We start from the raw sequence: 18,108 nt of genomic DNA, 5'->3' as shown, positions 1-18,108 counted from the left end.
TGTGCCCACCCCTGTCAAAGAGTTGAAGTTACGATGATGAAAAAGGCGGAAAAGTTGTTCCCTCTAGAATCAGAAATTGAAAGGTCCAGATTTTCCACATTTTCATTTGAAAGTCGGAAAATCGAAATGTTAAGTTTTCGTTGGACCACCCTGTATATTATAAGATCATTGGGTATAAATCTGTCAATCTTAGTATATTGAATGAATAAATAAAAATTCAATATCGGCCACAGAGTGCTGACACTATTCTGCTATTTCAACTACAGTTGAATAGGCTCGATGATCTGGCAACATCGCTCTCATCTTCTCCGTCTGAACAAGGAAAAGTTAATCCTGATCCCATTCCACAGGGACGTCTCGTCTTGTCTCCATTCCGGACGGCATTATATCTTCTCGAGAACGATCATCAAAAGTTCACCCCCTTCGTTCTCATAAGTCGGATTTATTCGTCTCATCCGTCTGAGGAGAATTCGTTTAATGACAGGAATAAATAGTAAATTATCGCGCTTTCTCCGAAGGATGGAATTAATTGATATATACAATTTTTTTTTAGATCTTAATCGTTATTGATGAAGTTATAAATGAGACTTTTCTACCTCTCTGTTTCTGAAGGGATGACTTCAAGCAATCAGATATTGAATGAGGAAAGCATTGACGTGTAGAATCTGGAGCTTTTGAGCACTCGTTATTTAGTCGCCAATTGGACCCTAGGAAATCACAGAACTATGATAATGTGGCGACAAAAAACAATTAGACATAAGGTCTGTGTATAGTCGAATTTGGGGTCACAATACTTGATATAAATGTACCTGCATTTGTGTAACAATGGTTTTTCGTGGTACTTGTGCATACCTACAACTTTCGCATTCATAAGGTTCTCAGAAAAATATAATAGAGAATATCTTTCCCCTACCCTAATTAGTGTGCAAGTACCATGACACCATTGCGCAGGCCTACAACTCAGAGAATAAGAAAAGGGAGAAGAAATTCACGGTGTACAATATGATTTTATGTTTGTAACTCAGATATAAAACTGGGAAAAGGAGAGTTCAAAGGAGTGAGTTACGAGGTGATGACCAGTTGAGTTAGTAGAGTGTTCAAGGATGTTTCCAAGTGCTGTACCATAATAAAGTTCACATCTGTCGTCCATCAGTGTTTTAATAATCCCTACGAAAACGCGATACCCCAAAATAATAATAAAACAAATTTATTTTCATGATCAGAATACATTCCAAATAGAAAATATGTCAAAGGACAAAAAGACCTTAAGTGAAATAGGTGCTGCTTCTCATGTAGAGGTGATCCAGATTCACTCCAAAGAACACATACAGAGCCGATAAGTCACAATAAGATCACCTCTATCTCGACGATCCCCAAAGGTTTGTGGATTCAGTAGTCTCAAACGAGCGTGATACTCGGTCTTATACTCCCAAAGGGAATTCTTGTGTCCCAACGCTATACTGACTCAAGAGGACTTCTTTCACTCCTGAGATAAGGGCACCACACCTTTCCAGCATTTTCCAGCATATTCCATCAAAAAAAGCACATGGCTGCAATAAAATGTTCGGCTCGTTACTTGGCTGCAACCCCTAGAAGATCTCTGAATTGTGTAGGTCTGGCCTTTGTTACCACAGCTGTCACGTGGTGAGAACAGCTCAAATTATAGAACACTATGAGGCCCAGATCATTATATTGGTCAACAATCAAGCAGTGGCCATATTGAGACTTGAGGTTATTTCTGTCTAGGTGGTACACGTGGCATTTGCTGGTGTTTGGTGGCTACAACCATTTTCGAACACCAATCTTTCACAACCCACATATCGTCCTGAAGGGTCTTCGCATTCGATGCATGGTTATATACTAGGTTACATATCTTCGTGTCTTCTAGAAAAGGGCGCATGGGTATTTCAGTAGTCGAGGCAGATGAAACGTATAAAACAAGAAGAAAATGGGACTTAGGACTGAACCCTGCGGGACGCCACTGGACTCGGCGTTATCCGCAGATGAATGAAGGTTTGCCACTCTCACTCCGAATGTTCTATTGGAGAGTACCTATATCATTACAGAATACCCTGTTTTCACGCAAAATCTCATCCCAATCGAATAATATTGGGTATTTATTTATTATTGCGAAAAATATCTAATATTTCTATGAGAAGACATCCGGTCAGTGTAGGTAGATATAAAATAACAATTCAAAACAAAATTTCAGGTTGATTTCCTCACCAGAATATGAGTAAAGTCGAGCGAAATATCGAAATATAATACCGAAAATTACCTACCGTATTAAAAAATACGACTAGGTTGAAATTTAGTTACCAAATTTTGAGATGATCCTATCATCTGAACCTCTCATCCTGATGAATTAATCGACAACAATCATATCGTAATAGATCACATCTCATAACCGGTTCTGTGGTCTCCACGAATGATTGAATGAGCGCTCAAAGGCTTCTGACGCCAAGATAGTGATTTGTTGAATCATATATATTAATTTTTTCATGTATACTGTAGAACTATAATAAAAAATATTCAACTTTTATTCATTTTCATTTTTGTTTGAAAAATTATTCACAGGGTATATAAATTCATATTGTTAATAAATGAATATCGCAGAGAACTCTGCATTCAAAATGAATCATCCAAAAAAACCATTCATATTTCTCACTGCTAAAATATAAGGATTCAAATTTTTTTAAATGCACTTCGATTCCTCCAATAAAAATTAAAGCGAAAGTATTCCACTTTTTCGTATCCTTGACATAACAAAGAATAGTTTCATCAAAACTGATTTCACAATATCGCCTCACGACTGTTTAAATCTACTCTCTACTCCAAACAACCGACTGTAAACATTCAAAAGTGAGGTTATCTTCCTGTCAAACGAAGTCTTACCTGATTTTTCACGTTGATAATCAGCTGCGTTGAGGTTAAATGAAACAACAGGCAGACGAGAACTGTAACAAATTTCGCGCACGTTGAGAGTTTCAGTCTCGGCAACATTTTCGGAATGATAACAACAAAACGAGAACAACCTGTTCTCGTGAATAGCTACAACCTAGCTGTCACACGGAAGACATGCTAATGCGAATGCGACTCCAGTCACGCTGCTTCGCATTTTGTTGTAGGCAACTCACATTACTTCTGATTAGAGGAAGAGAGCGCCTGCGTGCGAAACCATGTGGAAACCGGTCGATGTTTACGAGCACTCCTCTTAGATTTCCTCATCACAAAATGCCTGGCTATCGTGCAGTATTGGAGTGTAGATATACGATGATTCATCTTGGATACTTTGTCAAAAAAGTACCGGTATTTTATGAATGAAACACAAAATATGTATTATTCATCATCAAATCGAAATGAAAATTGGTTTATAACAATTCCGTCAGGTTACTTCCACGCGAATATACAGGGTGGTTCAAAAAAGTGTATCGAGCTTTTCAGGGGAATAGTACATTGTAAAATAAGTATAGATTGATGAATAAACTTATGGTCCAAAATTCATATTAAGAGAGATATATTCTCCCAAAGTTGATAAAATTTGAAAAATTTCTCCGCATAACTTGTAAACTTTGAATGCCACCAAATTTAACTTTCGAGCATAAATGTATGTTGTTAAAGTACATCTTTTTATTACACTTCTACATATCTGTAGTTGTTATAAGGGTGTTTTTAGAGGGTGAATCATACATTTTTTGGAACAACTTCTATGGTTATTGACGAATCTCGCGATTAATGAATCTCAGCTCGGTAGGTACACATTTCCAACTCACGCTGTATATGTTTTACATTTTTGGTAGATAACTTTCCATTTAGAAAATTAAGAAACGATAACACTGTGGAAACTCCTTATATATACCTACTGTTTATTATCTAATTCTTTGAATCCTCATCACTAGATAAGATTACTCCTAAATATTTAGAGCTACTGTGTAGCCAAAAATAATCTTATTGTGAATAATCCTTCTATCACCATCTGATTATCCGGTCAGATCCATTCCATATATGGTTGTTTATATTCATTCCGATTATTATTGATGTAAAATGTTTATTTATGAAATAAACTTCATTATTATTATTTTTATTATCATAGTAACTTTTTGAAAATATTTGGGAATGTTGATCTAGTTGATATTTCCTTTGATTTTGCAATTCTCACACCAATTAATCTCAGAAGAAACGAAAGAGTATTTAGCATTTGACAAAATAATCACAAAAAGAAAATGTTTATCGAAACTATTTATTTCATTATTTTGTCGCATAGCGTTTACGGAATGACATCAAATGAACATCCATAACATTAGTGCCAGTATGCCCAGTTTTTATCAAATATTTCCCTCCACTAAAGTGCTTGAAGAAATTATAACAATCATTGTCTTTCAAATATTCTTCTGCGTTCAAATTTTCCTCTTTAGCTTCTGCTACCATATTACAGAATCCTATAGCACCGGCAGCGTTTGTTGGGCCATCTATACCATCTGTACCGCAACTCATGAATTGAATTTCCTTGTAAAACTCGGCGTTTTCCATTTGCGATAGTTTCAATGCGAAAGAGAGAGCCAACTGTTGATTTCTTCCTCCAATTCCTTTACCAGTCACAAAAACAGTAGGTTCACCAGCGAGTACCACAATTATATCACGATTTGAATCCAAATTCTTGATTTGTTCCTCCCAAGCGTTTTCATAAAGGACTAAATTTGATTGTATGGATATCAAATAGTCAATGACTTCATCGTTGGTTTTTTTATTCGTTCGAAAAGCTTGGAATATCGTTGCTATTTTTACGTAAAAATCACTTATTTCTTCGACATCTCCACTCACATTAGTGGAGAGGGTGAAACATTGCAGCTTCAGTCCTTTTGTCCTGTTTACAATTGCCTGAGTTGCAATTCTATTATTACCAATGATGAAATTATCGACTTTAACGAATATTTTCTTCCTAAATTCATTATCTTCATCAGGATCCAAGTTACTATTGAGTGTTTCTTTGATAGAAGCTGGCAGTTCTTCATAAAGAGAATATTTCTTCAATATATCCATCGCTTTTTCCGGTCCATCGGTGTTAGGACAGGTCGGTCCGCTGGCTATGATATCAAGGGGATCTCCGAGAACATCCGATAATATCAAGGTTATCACTCTAGCAGGGAAACATTGAACAGCTAAACCACCTCCTTTCAACTGAGATATTTCTTTTCTTACGCAGTTCATTTCGAATATATCCGCTCCTTTCTGGCCCAACTTTCTCACCAGATCCAGCTTTTCAGACAGTGTGATTTTACCTTTAGGTAAAGGTAATAATGCACTACCACCACCGGAAATTAAAACCATCACAGTATCGTTTTCGTCGAGATTTTGTACGAAATCCTTTATTTTTAAAGCTGCTTTCAAAGAATTCTCATCGGGCAGGTTGTTAAGAGCACCTTCCAAAAACTCAATTCTGCTATTTGCAGTATCAATTTGAAGACTCCTCAACGATCCTTCAGGAATGCTCACTATCCCCCTCTGTAGGAGAGGACCCAGAACTCCATCAAGAGTGATCGCCATTCCATGAACAGCCTTACCGAATCCTACTACGCGAACAGGTTTCCTTAGCTCATAGGTTTTGTTGCGCACCACTAGATGGCGATTGTTCACTCTGACAGTTTGTTCAATTAGTTTTTGAGGTTGTACGGCACTCACAGCTGATCTGAATAATTCCATAAGAAAATCGTCAGCTTTTGACATTTTTTCGCTTCCACGTTTGAGTATTAGTGACATTCAAACTAATTAATTTTTTTTCAGTTATCGGAATTGCACAAAATAATTCGACAAAACTGGTACACTGATATTTTATCTAGTTGACCTTTACTTTGAGTTGATTGCTTTGCTATGCTTGGCATAGAATAGGACTGAATACTTCATTGCTCAATATGTTGATGGTCTTTATTTAGTCTTGGCTGTTATCTTCCGCGTCTTGTTTTTTTTTACATACTTTTAAATTATTTTGGGCAATGCTGCGTTCTAAAAAATGAAGGTTATAAGGAAACTTTTAAGAATAAAATTGAAGAATCATCTAAGTACTCTAAGTTTCGTTGAGCACTTAGGCTTATTGACGTAATTTCAAGTTCAGGACGTCATCATCTTTAAAGAAGATAAATTTGAATGAAGAATACCTACATATTATATTTCATTCACCCGATTCACTGTCGATTTTTTGACAATGACTTATATTGAAAAATCCAAAAAAATTTTTACCGCTCATTCTTCGAAAAAATGGCTCTATCATTTCGGTACTATAGTTTCTGTAAAAAACGCTTTCGAATTTGTGATCCCTGTGATTTCAAAACTGCATATTCGATGAGATAAAAATTTTCATTTGGATTTTAGATGTAAAATGATAATATCATGCTTTGTCCAAAATTCAATGTGATTCGCGTAACTAGAACCATATAAAATTCAAGATTAATATTAGAAGAAAGACTATGTGATTATAGATCTGATAGATTTGTGAGTTGGCTTATCTTATTTTGCCTAAGTATATAAAAATAGAAATTTCAAGCTTCCTACAAGATTTATGGTGGATTTCATAAAACTCTTATCGTGGTGATTTTCTCCATCAAATTATTTACCTATGTGTTCAATTTCAGTTCATTTTTGACACTTACATAGATTTAAAACTACAATCGACGAGTTGATAGGTGAATCTAAGTGTCGTTAGAGTTTTTTAACGTCGTCAGAACCATAAAAAATGCATGCAAAAATTGAAAAAAGGGGAAGGCACTGCTGTGGAGTTGGGCGTTTTTAAGCGCTTGTTCATTCATGCGCAATTGCGCCTAGGAATTCACGGCTTGGCTTGATATTCAAGCTACCTGACTGAAGCTAGAGCTCAAGTAGCTTGATCTTAACTCGAAATCAACTCAAGTTCTAGTCAAGTAGTAGTTTTTCAATGTTAATTCATGTACTTAACTTAATAAATAAATACTTGACTTGATATTGAAAAACAGATAATTGACTTGAACTTGAGTTCATTTCAAGATAGACAAGCTCAAGCTACTTGAGCTTGAGCCAAGTAGCTTGAATATCAAGCCAAGCCATGAATCCCTAATTGCGTCATTGGAGATCACATGACACATTCACCTATTGTTCAATTGGTGCATGAATGAATGAGCTACCGAGTGAGCTACTGCTTGAATTTTCTATGATTTCGACATGATGCTTTTACACGAAGCTTGAAATTTTTATTCTATACGCAACTTGTTCGAATCACTTATTGTGACTCAAATATTGGGTTAGGTTATAAATAATAATAATAAATTTTATTATAGATATCTGGTTTTGATATTTTATTTTCAAATCAATTTACCGACTTGAAATGTAAAACAAACACTCAGGTTAGTTTCATGAAATGAATTTGAAACTTTCATTCTATACGCAAAATTTCAACTTTTTCGGATCTCTTATTGTAACTCAAATATTCAGGGCCCCCGCAACCGCGCGTTCAACGCGTGCACCGCACGCGGGCGCCACTCTAAAGGGGCGCCAAAATCTCTTATAGACCGAATGAAAAACCGAAAGACCAAAGGTTTTGGAATATTTTTTCAACAATTTTCAACGTGCAAAGACATCTATTACACATCCAAACTCCTTTTTTCCAATTTATGCAAGTTCCTGAACGTCGCAATCCCTATGAAATAACCTCGGCCACAGATTGCAATTATACGATTCTTTTCGAGTAAACAAATCATAAATAATCATCCCTTTGTCGGTACGGGATTTCTTTATGGACCACCTGCACCGGACGGCGGGCACCATTTCTTCGATCATCACTAAAACGCATATGGTACACATAAACAATCATAAATACCGAAGCGATAGCTTTTACTGGGAATTACTGAAACTTTCGCCACTATCTGTAGGAAAAATACTACAGGTTACAGAGAATTTCTGAAACAATAGTATAAGGATTCCTTATACTATGCTGAAACTACCAAAATCTGCTTGCTATGCTATAACAGCAGAAACCTATCCAAAGAATAGTTATTTTGTTTCGAAACGTTTAGGGGTTGAGGTCAAGACGCAAAAAATTAAAATACTCAGATAATTGAAAAGATTTGTATTTTGTGTAATTGTGGTTTGTTTTACTGTTTCTTGTGGTGATTAAATTAAATTTTATGAAATAGTAAGTACCTATCCACATACAGTATTAGCATTTCTATTAGTCTATAAAATTCGATATTTTTTTTTTCTGTTTGAAATAGTGCACATCCTAAATTAGCCCAGACCTATATACTATAATATTATTTTTATTTGCTTCAAATAGGGAAGTATTGTTTGTAATCGTGAAAAAATTGAATCGACTTTGATATTTTGAATTTGTTACCTGGGGCCACCATCATATTATACTTAATTTTTTTTTTATATACTTAAGACTTCTACTAGTTTTTCTGATACTCATGGTTTTTCTGATTGACAACATTTATCCTCAGCTATTAAAAGACATGAAACATCAATTGCACATAAAGTTTACATGAATAAATGAATGAATTTTAAAAAAATGTTAAAATTGTCCACAACGGTGAACGATCATCACTTACGGGTTTTAGAAACTGAAAAAAATATTGGCATGACGTTGTAGAAAGAATTGTTTCAATTGTTAAATTTTTATCCAGACAGTGTCTAGCTTTTCAAGGTTCTTCTAAAAAACTTTTTGAAAATGATAATGGGAACTTCCTCAAAACTGTCGAAATGATTTCATCTTTTGATCCTGTGATGAGAGAGCACATTAGTCGAGTGCAAAACTCACAAACAAATTCTTTAAGGATGACCCATTATTTAGGCTACCAGATACAAAATGAAATTATTGAAATGATGGCTTCTAAAGTAAAAAATAATATTTTGGATATGGTTCGAAGTTCCAAATATTATTCAATAATTTTAGATTGTACACCGGATGCAAGCCATACAGAGCAAATAAGCCTTGTTTTGCGTTATGTTGTTCTAAATGATAGTTCGTAAATGGTTCAAATACAAGAAAGTTTTATAGCGTTTAGTCCAATATTCGACTCTACAGGGGTAGGGTTATTCAATTTTGTTATGGGATTTTTGGAAAATTTAAATTTAGATATTAAAGACATGAGAGGTCAAGGGTATGATAATGGGGCGAATATGCGCGGAAAACATATTGGTTTACAAAAACGCATACTCGATGCTAATTCTAGGGCTTTTTTTGTGCCATGTGCTGCACACAGCTTGAATTTAATTGTAAATGATGCTGCTAAGGTTTCAAATGAAACACTGAATTCTTTTAATATTGTACAAGAACTATATACATTTTTCTCATCATCCACAAAAAGATGGGATGTTATAAAAAAGCATGTTCCTCAGTTACATCTAAAACCCCTAAGTGATACTAGATGGTCAAGTAGGATTGATGCTATAAAACCGCTAAAATTTCATTTGATTCAAATATGTGATAGCCTTTTAGAATTAGCTGAAAATGATACTTTCACCAAAGAAACTAGACATAAAGCAAATTCTCTTTTATCAAATATTCAAACTTTCAAATTTATTTGTAGTGTAATAATTTGGTATGATGTTTTATTCCAAATTAATATTGTAAGCAAAATGATGCAGAGTGTAGCGATTGACATTAAAGTGTGCCAAAACTATTTAAAGAATTAAGTTGATCATTTTGAAAATTATAGAGATGATAATGTTTTTGAGGAAAAACTTTCTGAAGCTGGAAAACTAGCGACTGCTCTTGAGATAGAGCAAAGTTTTCCTCCATTATATAGTGTAAGACGAAAGTATAAACCAAAATTGTTCGATTATGAACACACGGATGAGGCACCTCAAGATCCAAAAATCGCTTTCAAAATTAATTTCTTTTTGAAAATAATTGATCGAACGCTAAGTTCTTTAAATAGTAGGTTTGATATGATATCTGAATACGATAACGTTTTTGGTTTTATTTGTGATATTCTTGAATTAAATGACGAAGATCTATTAAAATGCTGTCATGCTCTTCAACAAAAGCTTACTGATCAGGAAAAGAAGGAGGCTGACGTGGAAGAAAATGATTAATTCAACGAGATAAAAGCCTTAAGAGTGTTTTCATTACCTGCAGCGTCAAATCCTCTTGAAATTCTACAATATATTTTTGAAAATAATCTAACTTCTTCTCTACCGAATCTTAGTATTGCCTTAAGAATCCTTCTGATTTTACTTGTGTCTGTTGCTTCTGGTGAAAGATCATTCTCTAAATTAAAAATATTTAAAAATTATTTGAGGTCTACTATGTCACAAGAAAGATTATCTGGTTTGGCCATCTTAGCTATAGAGCAAGAGATACTCGATAAAATTGATTTTGATGATTATAATAAAAGAATTCGCAGCAGCCAAATCTAGAAAAACCTCCTTTTAATTCGATCCTATAATTGAATATTTTATTTGTTATTTGTTTGGTTTATATATTTATGAATAATTTAAAGAAGAATTAAGCTCAGGTTTTGAAAATTCTGCAGTTTCATTACAAAATTAAAATAAAATGCGGTTTTGATCGAATGCTTGAATAAAATAATGAAAAATTTAAAAAAATTTATTATGCAACAACTGACAGCATTAAGTTCTTAAGGCATTCAATAAAGGTTGCTGATAGTTTTTTAAACCCTTCTACAAATAAATTCCTAACAAAAACTGAAACATTTTTTGCCAATTATCCTGCGACGTTTTTGACCACTTCCCCCCTTTAAGGGGCGCCAAAATATTTTCGGCACGCGGGCGTTGATGACCCTTGCGGGGGCCCTGCAAATATTAGGTATTTTTCCGATAATCTTCTTCAATATTCTGAGTTCTGATGACGCTATCAACGAAAAATTTCACAGAGCTTAAATTTTCAATTCCTAATATTTCTTCAATTTTACTTCATTCAGTTTTAAAGCAATTAAGTTAAATTAAATAAAAATAAAATAATTTATAGATATCTACACTCATTCTTAAAACTACAGATAGGTACATCTTCACTTTTACGTTATTTCGTTGTAATTAATGTCAATAATGTAACCACAAATTTTACTAATTATCTCAATCAAATCTCTGGAACACGAAATTGTCTGTCGTGTTTTTTCTAAAAATTAGTTTTCAGGTACCGTGAAATGAGACCATAAAATTTCTATCGTAAATGGTTGTTAGATCTGGTCGTCGTTAAAATTTCACCACGAACACTGTCTAGATGTCTTCAATGACATTGAACTACTATCAGATCGACATTGGTCATTGGATTGGAAAAGGATATGAGAAATTCATCAATGTCATCTCAGGCTATCTACATACTTAGTTCTGGACTGGTTTAAGAATCAGAGGAAACAAGGAAGCTACTTTTCAGGATACCCAAATTTTAATGAGTTTGACCATGCGTTTTTATTTGGATATTATAATTTGCCAATGAGATAACATGTTTTTATGAATTTATGGTACCTACAGTTAGTTGACGAGCAATTTTAAGGAAGTATTTTCTTCGAGTTGTGTTCACAAAGGGGTAATGATGTAGAATTCTTCATTATTATCAAAATAATTGATAGATAATTCAGTTCACATAAAATTATGAATATTTGAAGAGAATTTCTTCTTGTGTTACGAAACCAATTATACTATATTACTATATCAAAAGTTGAGGAATCAGTGGTGTGAGCTTTTGAGTTCTCGTTTTTCCTTGCCATTTGAGTGTTGGAAAGCTTAAAGGCCGACCAGACCAGATTCATATCAGTAATATTGTCCTCTTTGGGAATTTATCACTTTAAAACACTGTATAATTATAAATTCATTCATTGTCACACCTTCTGGTAATAACACTACGATAATTAATAAAGATAGCATCATTCAACTTACCATGACTTCTTTTTAATGCACTATAAATGCAACAGATTGAAAGAAATTAGTTAATTCAATATAAGCTTCAAGTGAAACACATCAATAATAATAGTGGCTTTATTTGTAGGAAAAATTATTCATATTATAGAGCGAAGTCTTAGCCTTAAGCTACTCCCTTCAACCCCAATTAATAAAATTAAGGAAAATACAAAAATAAATAAATAGAAGAAGCAATAACCATGGAGCAGCAATGATAACAACTGTTCTTAATGAATCATCTTTTCCCTAAACAAATTTTTCCTCAAAATTTTTCCCAATGAGCTTACAGAGAGCCCCCACATGAAATAATAAACATCATGTACCGCAAAATGATCTGTAAATTTCATTCAGGATGAAAAGATGAATCGGTACGTAGGGAAAGAAAGAATGAAGCACTGGAAAAAATTTACAACTCCTTTGGAACTCCTCGTGAGTATGAAAGAGAGTTGTGTCAACTGACAAAAATTATTTCTACCATTCCCCTGAAAGAGATCTTCAACAAAACATAAAGGTTTCAGAGTTTTCGAGAAAATTTTTTTCGCAGCCAAACATGCATTCACACACGAATGGATCGATTAATTGATTTATTTCGGAACTGTATCCATTTGATGCGGACAGACAAGTGCATTCTTAATAGCCAATTAAGTTTTATACATCACTTTCTTCAACGACAAACAATTAACGTAAAAAGACACCTACTATTCTATGTGAAGACATTCAGTGAAAGAAAGTGAAAGCGATGAAACAAATGACGTTGGTGATGAAAAATAGCCACAAAGATCATCTTTCTTTTGAGCATAAATTAGAATTCTAATACACATGGTTATTCATCATGTCTGTTTTATACTTATATACAATAGAATTGGGCGATTTGTATTCACAGTCCCAAACTTGTATCTTGTATCGCATCTTCGAATACACATTTGAAATTTACACAACTGAAATAACTGTAGGTATCCAATTATGAAGGGTTATAATTTTTTTCGTTCCGAATAAAATAAAATACACTTTCATTTAGAATATCGACCGAATTTTTATATCAATATAATGCTTGGACCTTGTCAGTAGGTGTGGAATACAACATCATTCAAATGTCTTCCGCGTGATTTCTCACAGGACATCTTTATGAGGTATAATTTTCGATGTTGGTTTTCGGATCGTCAATAGCCTGAGGATTATCGACATAAACACTATATTTTGGCATAAATTGCTAATTATTTAGCGATAGCAATGAGAATTGACTGTGCAATCTTCTTCATTTCCAAAGAAATGGACAAATCACTGCAGCAGACCAAATTGCACACTATACAGTGACTTTTATTGGCTGTTATGGCCTCTCAGTAGGATTTTCACTGCCACCTGTGGAAAAAAATATCAAGAAGGCCAATCTAACCCTAATTTACAAGATAGAGCATGATCTTGTACCACGATATCTGAAAGATTTCTTAGAAAGAAGAGGAAATTCTTATGACTACAATAGTAGGTCAGCAAAAAACTTCAATATCTGCACAGTGAGAACAACTTCTTTACAGAAGTCCTTGTTCTATGAGGGTGTTCGTTTGTATAATGGTCTCCCAGAGGAAATTAAGACGGCACCATCTTTGGGTGCATTCTGCGGAAGATTGAATGGCCACTTCATCAGAGAAATGTGAATGATTATATTATTGTTGTTTGATTTTCTATTTTTTGTACTAGCCGGGTGCTAAATAAATTTTATTATTATTACTATTATTACATATGCCACAATCATGCTCGTTTACATAGCAACCGAGAAATTGTAGCTGAAGAAAATTCATTCATCATTCAAACGTTGTTGTTGAAGCACCCAATCGGCATATGTTGAATATTCTTCACATTCCACGGTCAGCTGGCTTCAGTTATTTTGTCAACTGAACCTTATATGGATGGAGATGCAAATCAAGATGAAAAATAAGCCAAAGCATGCCTTAAGAGCGCATCCAGGAATGGATGAGTTTGGATCTTCTTCAAGACTCATTATTTCTGTAGTGAGTTTCCACAAATTTCACACGTCCACTTTCAATTCTCATCTAAAATTTTATGTTAATTAAAAACCAAAGAAATTTCAAGAAGAACATCGGAAAGACAATATCTTCCAGTGAAAAGAGAACCGACCAAGATTATGATGACAGATGAAGAATAACAGCATCAAGATCAGTGCAATTTTTGTTGTTCATGGCATCATCAGAAATATAGAAAATCAAAAACCCAATATTCCAGTATCAGAAGGCTCACAAATTTTAAACGTGGATGAACAATAACATTTTCTAACAGCATACAAAATTTTTTTCTGATCGCATCACTAGAATAATAGAAAATTCAGGCCAAAAACCGAAAAAACTCCCAATATTTTCGAAGCAATAGGTCTGACTAGGTTGAAATAGAGTTTGGACAGGCAAAATAACTACCAATTCGTACGTTCATGCATTTTTTTGAATGATAGAGGGTTCAAAAGTGTCTGATGCCAAGACGGTGTTTCTCCAGCTTTTTTTTCAATGATTGGATGAGACATTCTACAAAGAAATAATAAATGATAGTGTAATTTTATCATTGTGAAAATCGAACAAACTGAAGATAAATGAGTGATTAAAAATTTTTCAAATTCGGAATACTTTTCACTCACTGTGCTAAAAATGTTTCATTTCATTGATTCATTGAACCAAACCACATCTGTTACGTGTAGGTTCGTTCCCAATTAAATTTCACTTCAGAAATAACCTAAAACATTTCCGATATCGAAAGATTATTTCTTCTAGACGGAAGTGTATTATTCATTATCTATTGATATGTTTATACGGAACCAAGAACCAAATTGCACTCACAACTATCATACGCTACGAATAGTTTCGCATTAAACTTATGCAATTACTCTCAGAGATTACATTCTAGCCTTCCAAACAATGAATGTGATAAAGACGAAGGCACATCATCAAAATTAGATCATGTTCACTTTGTTTGATAATACACCTATGAGATGATCAGATGAGCTACGTAAAATTCGTAGAGGTAGTCTGATTCGACCTGAATGAAGATAATGTCTTATGTTTTCCAAAGAAATTTTTTTGAATTCCTTTGGAATTTTTCAAGGAAAAAAAATGAAGAACAGATGGCATCAGCAAAAAATGATTAGGGTAGTCATTTGAAAAAAAAAGACGTAACTCTGTAAAAAGTACAATATGTACAATTTTTATGCCAGAAAGTAGTCAATTAAAAGCTGAAATTGACCTGTCAAAGCATTTTGTTCCTTACTTTATCCACACACTATCTATTGTATAACTGACACTTCACTCAATATGTTTCAGGCCTACTTTTCGATATTTTATTTGTAGAAAGATTGCTATTTGCCTTCACTAAAGCTAAATTTCTTTCCCTGAAGCTTTCTTTTGAGTTCCGCAAAAAGCCAGATCTGGAAAATAAGCTTTTACCATAGTTTTCATTGATTCATATTGAATAAAATATAGGTATTTATTTGAGTGATTCCCGTTTAATTATGCAAATTCGAATATTTGGAATCCCATATTTTTCCTAATTTTCGAATTTATACTAAGCAGAGTATGTATTATTTTCTGTATCTACCAGCTGAAATCTAAGATTTGGCAACTTTTCCTCTCCTAATGTCATCGGTTGTTTCACGTGGTTTGGTGCGCTTGAAGTTTGTTTTCTGAATTCCTGATATATTTAAGGATTCATTTCATTATATTTTGAGTTAATATGCAACGTTGATTCACAATGGGACATAAGAAGTGCGTTCTTCGTGGAGAACTCGCGAATTGAGTGAAATATCGTATCACTGATATATTTTTATTTCCGCGCGCTTCAAGTCAAATTTGATAGTTCATGTTGGGGACAATTTTGCTTACTGAAATTGACATATGCTCTCTCTATCTATCTTTATTACCCTGAGATTAGTATTATATCAAAATTAATGCAATAGATAGAGATTGTGAGAAAATTTTTGTAGGCTCTCCAGAAACGAAGTCCATCCTAAAATCATTTATGAAAAATGTAGGTAATCTGAGAGAGTAATTTGTGATTTAGGAGGAACCCATTGACTTTTAGAATCTTTTATATGAAGTTATACAAGTAGATACACACGTTAAGTATGTGTCGAAACAATATTCAACTGGAACTGCTATGAAACAATTTTTATTATATGTTGGTATCCGCCAAATTACGTAAGGAATTCCTTAATCATCGGCAATTTGTTTTTAAGGTATGATTTGCCAGAAAGAAAGTAGAACGTGCCACAGTTACATTGTTTAGAATCGTATACTTTAATCTTGATGATTTACGCGGATAAAAAAAGTTGGAAATGAGCAAAATTATTTGCTGTGTTGAAATAGATATGAATTATTACCTTAAAAACTCTATTTAGTTTGTGGTATGGAATTTAAGGAGTGGGAGTGAGTTCTTGGGGATGGTTTTGGAAAAACTTGAATGTGTTTTACCTACTCTATTCGCGAGAATGCTGTAACCTATAACAAACTAAAAAAAAATTATTATACCTCTGAATTCATTATGTTGAGCTACAAGTTCAAAAGCTAATATGATTGAAATTGGCACCCTGAATATCATCCCAATATCATCTATACGGCATTACAAATAATTATTGGTTTGCATTTTTTTATAGTTTTTAGCATAAATAACGAGAAATAATTGTAAACCCCATTTTGGGGTTGAAGTTAATTTTCAATGTTTTGCGGGCACATTTCGGGCAATATCTCACCAATAGTATGAGGATTGTCAGCTCAGACGCGATCCTCCCCATAGCCCAATAAACCAAAATACAATGGCAATAAATCACAAGATCTTGGTGGCCAATTCACATCGCCTTAACGAGAGATTACGCGACAACTTCTTCATTTTCAAAGAAGTAGGTACAGGCCAATTACTCCACCAGACCAAATTGCACACCAAACATAGACTTTTTAAGGATGTAATGGGTCTCTCAGCAGTTACATGAGGATTTTTACTGCCTCATTATGTGACAATTTTGTTTGTTTATATAGCCACCGTAAGAAAAATTAGCTTCGTCGCTGAAGAAAATTCGATGCGAAAACGTTGTTGTTCAAGCACCCAATCGGCATATGTTCTAAGAATTCTATGGTTAGCTGGCTTTGGTTCTTATGTTAACTGAACCTAATAAGAATGGAAATGCAAATTCAGATGCAAAATACGCCACAGCGAGCCCAATTGTTGTACCTTTCGAGAAATGGATAAATTTATATCTCTTTTGTTTCTTTTTTGATCAAGTTCTGTTTGGAATAAAATTTTGCATTCAAAATCCTCATCAGAACTATAAAAAATTCAAACAGAATATCCTCGATAACATTGACGTCATAATAAATCACAACTCACATATATAAATAGTTGTTTAAATCAACTCTGCTGAATGAATTCGAAGAAATTTCTAAAATCACTTTCCTACCATATATTGGCAAAAAATAGAGAGTCCACTGAAGGACATTGGAATGGAGGTAAAAGTTTTATTGTCCAATGCTGGAATCTGCTCTTGAAATTCTTCAGTTTGCTCAAAGGTTGCCGTGAACGAGACATTGAATTTCTTCCGCTATGGTTTGTTATACTGAGCGATTCAAAATTATGTATACCGACTTCATTCAACGAATAATTATTTATGTGAAAAAAGAAAACAAATAGAAATAACAATTTCGAAGCATATTTTATACCTTCTGATAACTAAAGGATGAGTAAAAACCTTAAACTAATCCCGTAGATAAGGTTGCCATTACTCAAAATCGAGATTAGTACCGAGTCCATAGAAGAGTAAAATCGTTTCGCATTCATAGCATTTGAATTCTTGAAACCGATTCGTATCTAATTCGCACTGGAGTCGAGACTGGAGTAGAGTTTATTTTATTGACCGTATCCTCAAGCATAACAAATTGTTCCAGATCTTGAGACCTCGACGACCATGTAATAAGAACATTTCCTGAAATGGAGTCTTCATATTCATATTTCAGATTTGTTGATTTATTATTCTTTTTCATAGATATTTGTTACAAACTTATTTCTATACGTGAAAGCAATTAATCTGAAACTGTTTAAGGAAGTGTGGCAATATTATTTAGCGTTTCGAAAATGTTTTTTTTTCAACGCTTCTGTGACTTATAGTTACTTTTTTTCTCGGAATTGCATGAATAACCCATTGGTGAATTTATCACCAAGCTACTAGGAGTCGAAGGC

At 33.8% G+C, this 18,108-nt stretch overlaps 2 protein-coding genes across 2 annotated transcripts in view; both read right to left on the bottom strand.

The window, feature by feature from the left end:
• Nucleotides 1-3,101, bottom strand: part of LOC123683751 (out at first protein) — a 255,380-nt gene extending 252,279 nt beyond the window's left edge. Inside the window, exon 1 of the mRNA XM_045622624.1 lies at nucleotides 2,896-3,101. Coding sequence (XP_045478580.1) covers nucleotides 2,896-3,003 — 108 coding nt within the window. The 5' untranslated portion in view covers nucleotides 3,004-3,101. The remainder of the gene's footprint in view (nucleotides 1-2,895) is intronic.
• A 1,123-nt stretch (nucleotides 3,102-4,224) lies between these two features.
• LOC123684098 (glycerate kinase) lies at nucleotides 4,225-5,858 on the bottom strand. Its single transcript, XM_045623225.1, has one exon. The coding sequence runs from the start codon at nucleotides 5,755-5,757 to the stop codon at nucleotides 4,249-4,251; it is 1,509 nt and encodes a 502-aa protein (XP_045479181.1). The 5' UTR covers nucleotides 5,758-5,858; the 3' UTR covers nucleotides 4,225-4,248.
• Nucleotides 5,859-18,108: the final 12,250 nt, after the last annotated feature.

This window comes from Harmonia axyridis, chromosome 7, assembly GCF_914767665.1.
Source record: "Harmonia axyridis chromosome 7, icHarAxyr1.1, whole genome shotgun sequence".
NCBI lineage: Eukaryota > Metazoa > Arthropoda > Insecta > Coleoptera > Coccinellidae > Harmonia > Harmonia axyridis.
Note: the sequence above shows the minus strand (reverse complement) of the source record. Positions and strands in the feature narration are given on the sequence as shown.

Coding starts and splice junctions, on each gene's coding strand:
- LOC123684098 (XM_045623225.1), bottom strand. CDS start 5,757: ATGTCACTAATACTCAAACGTGGAAGCGAAAAAATGTCAAAAGCTGAC.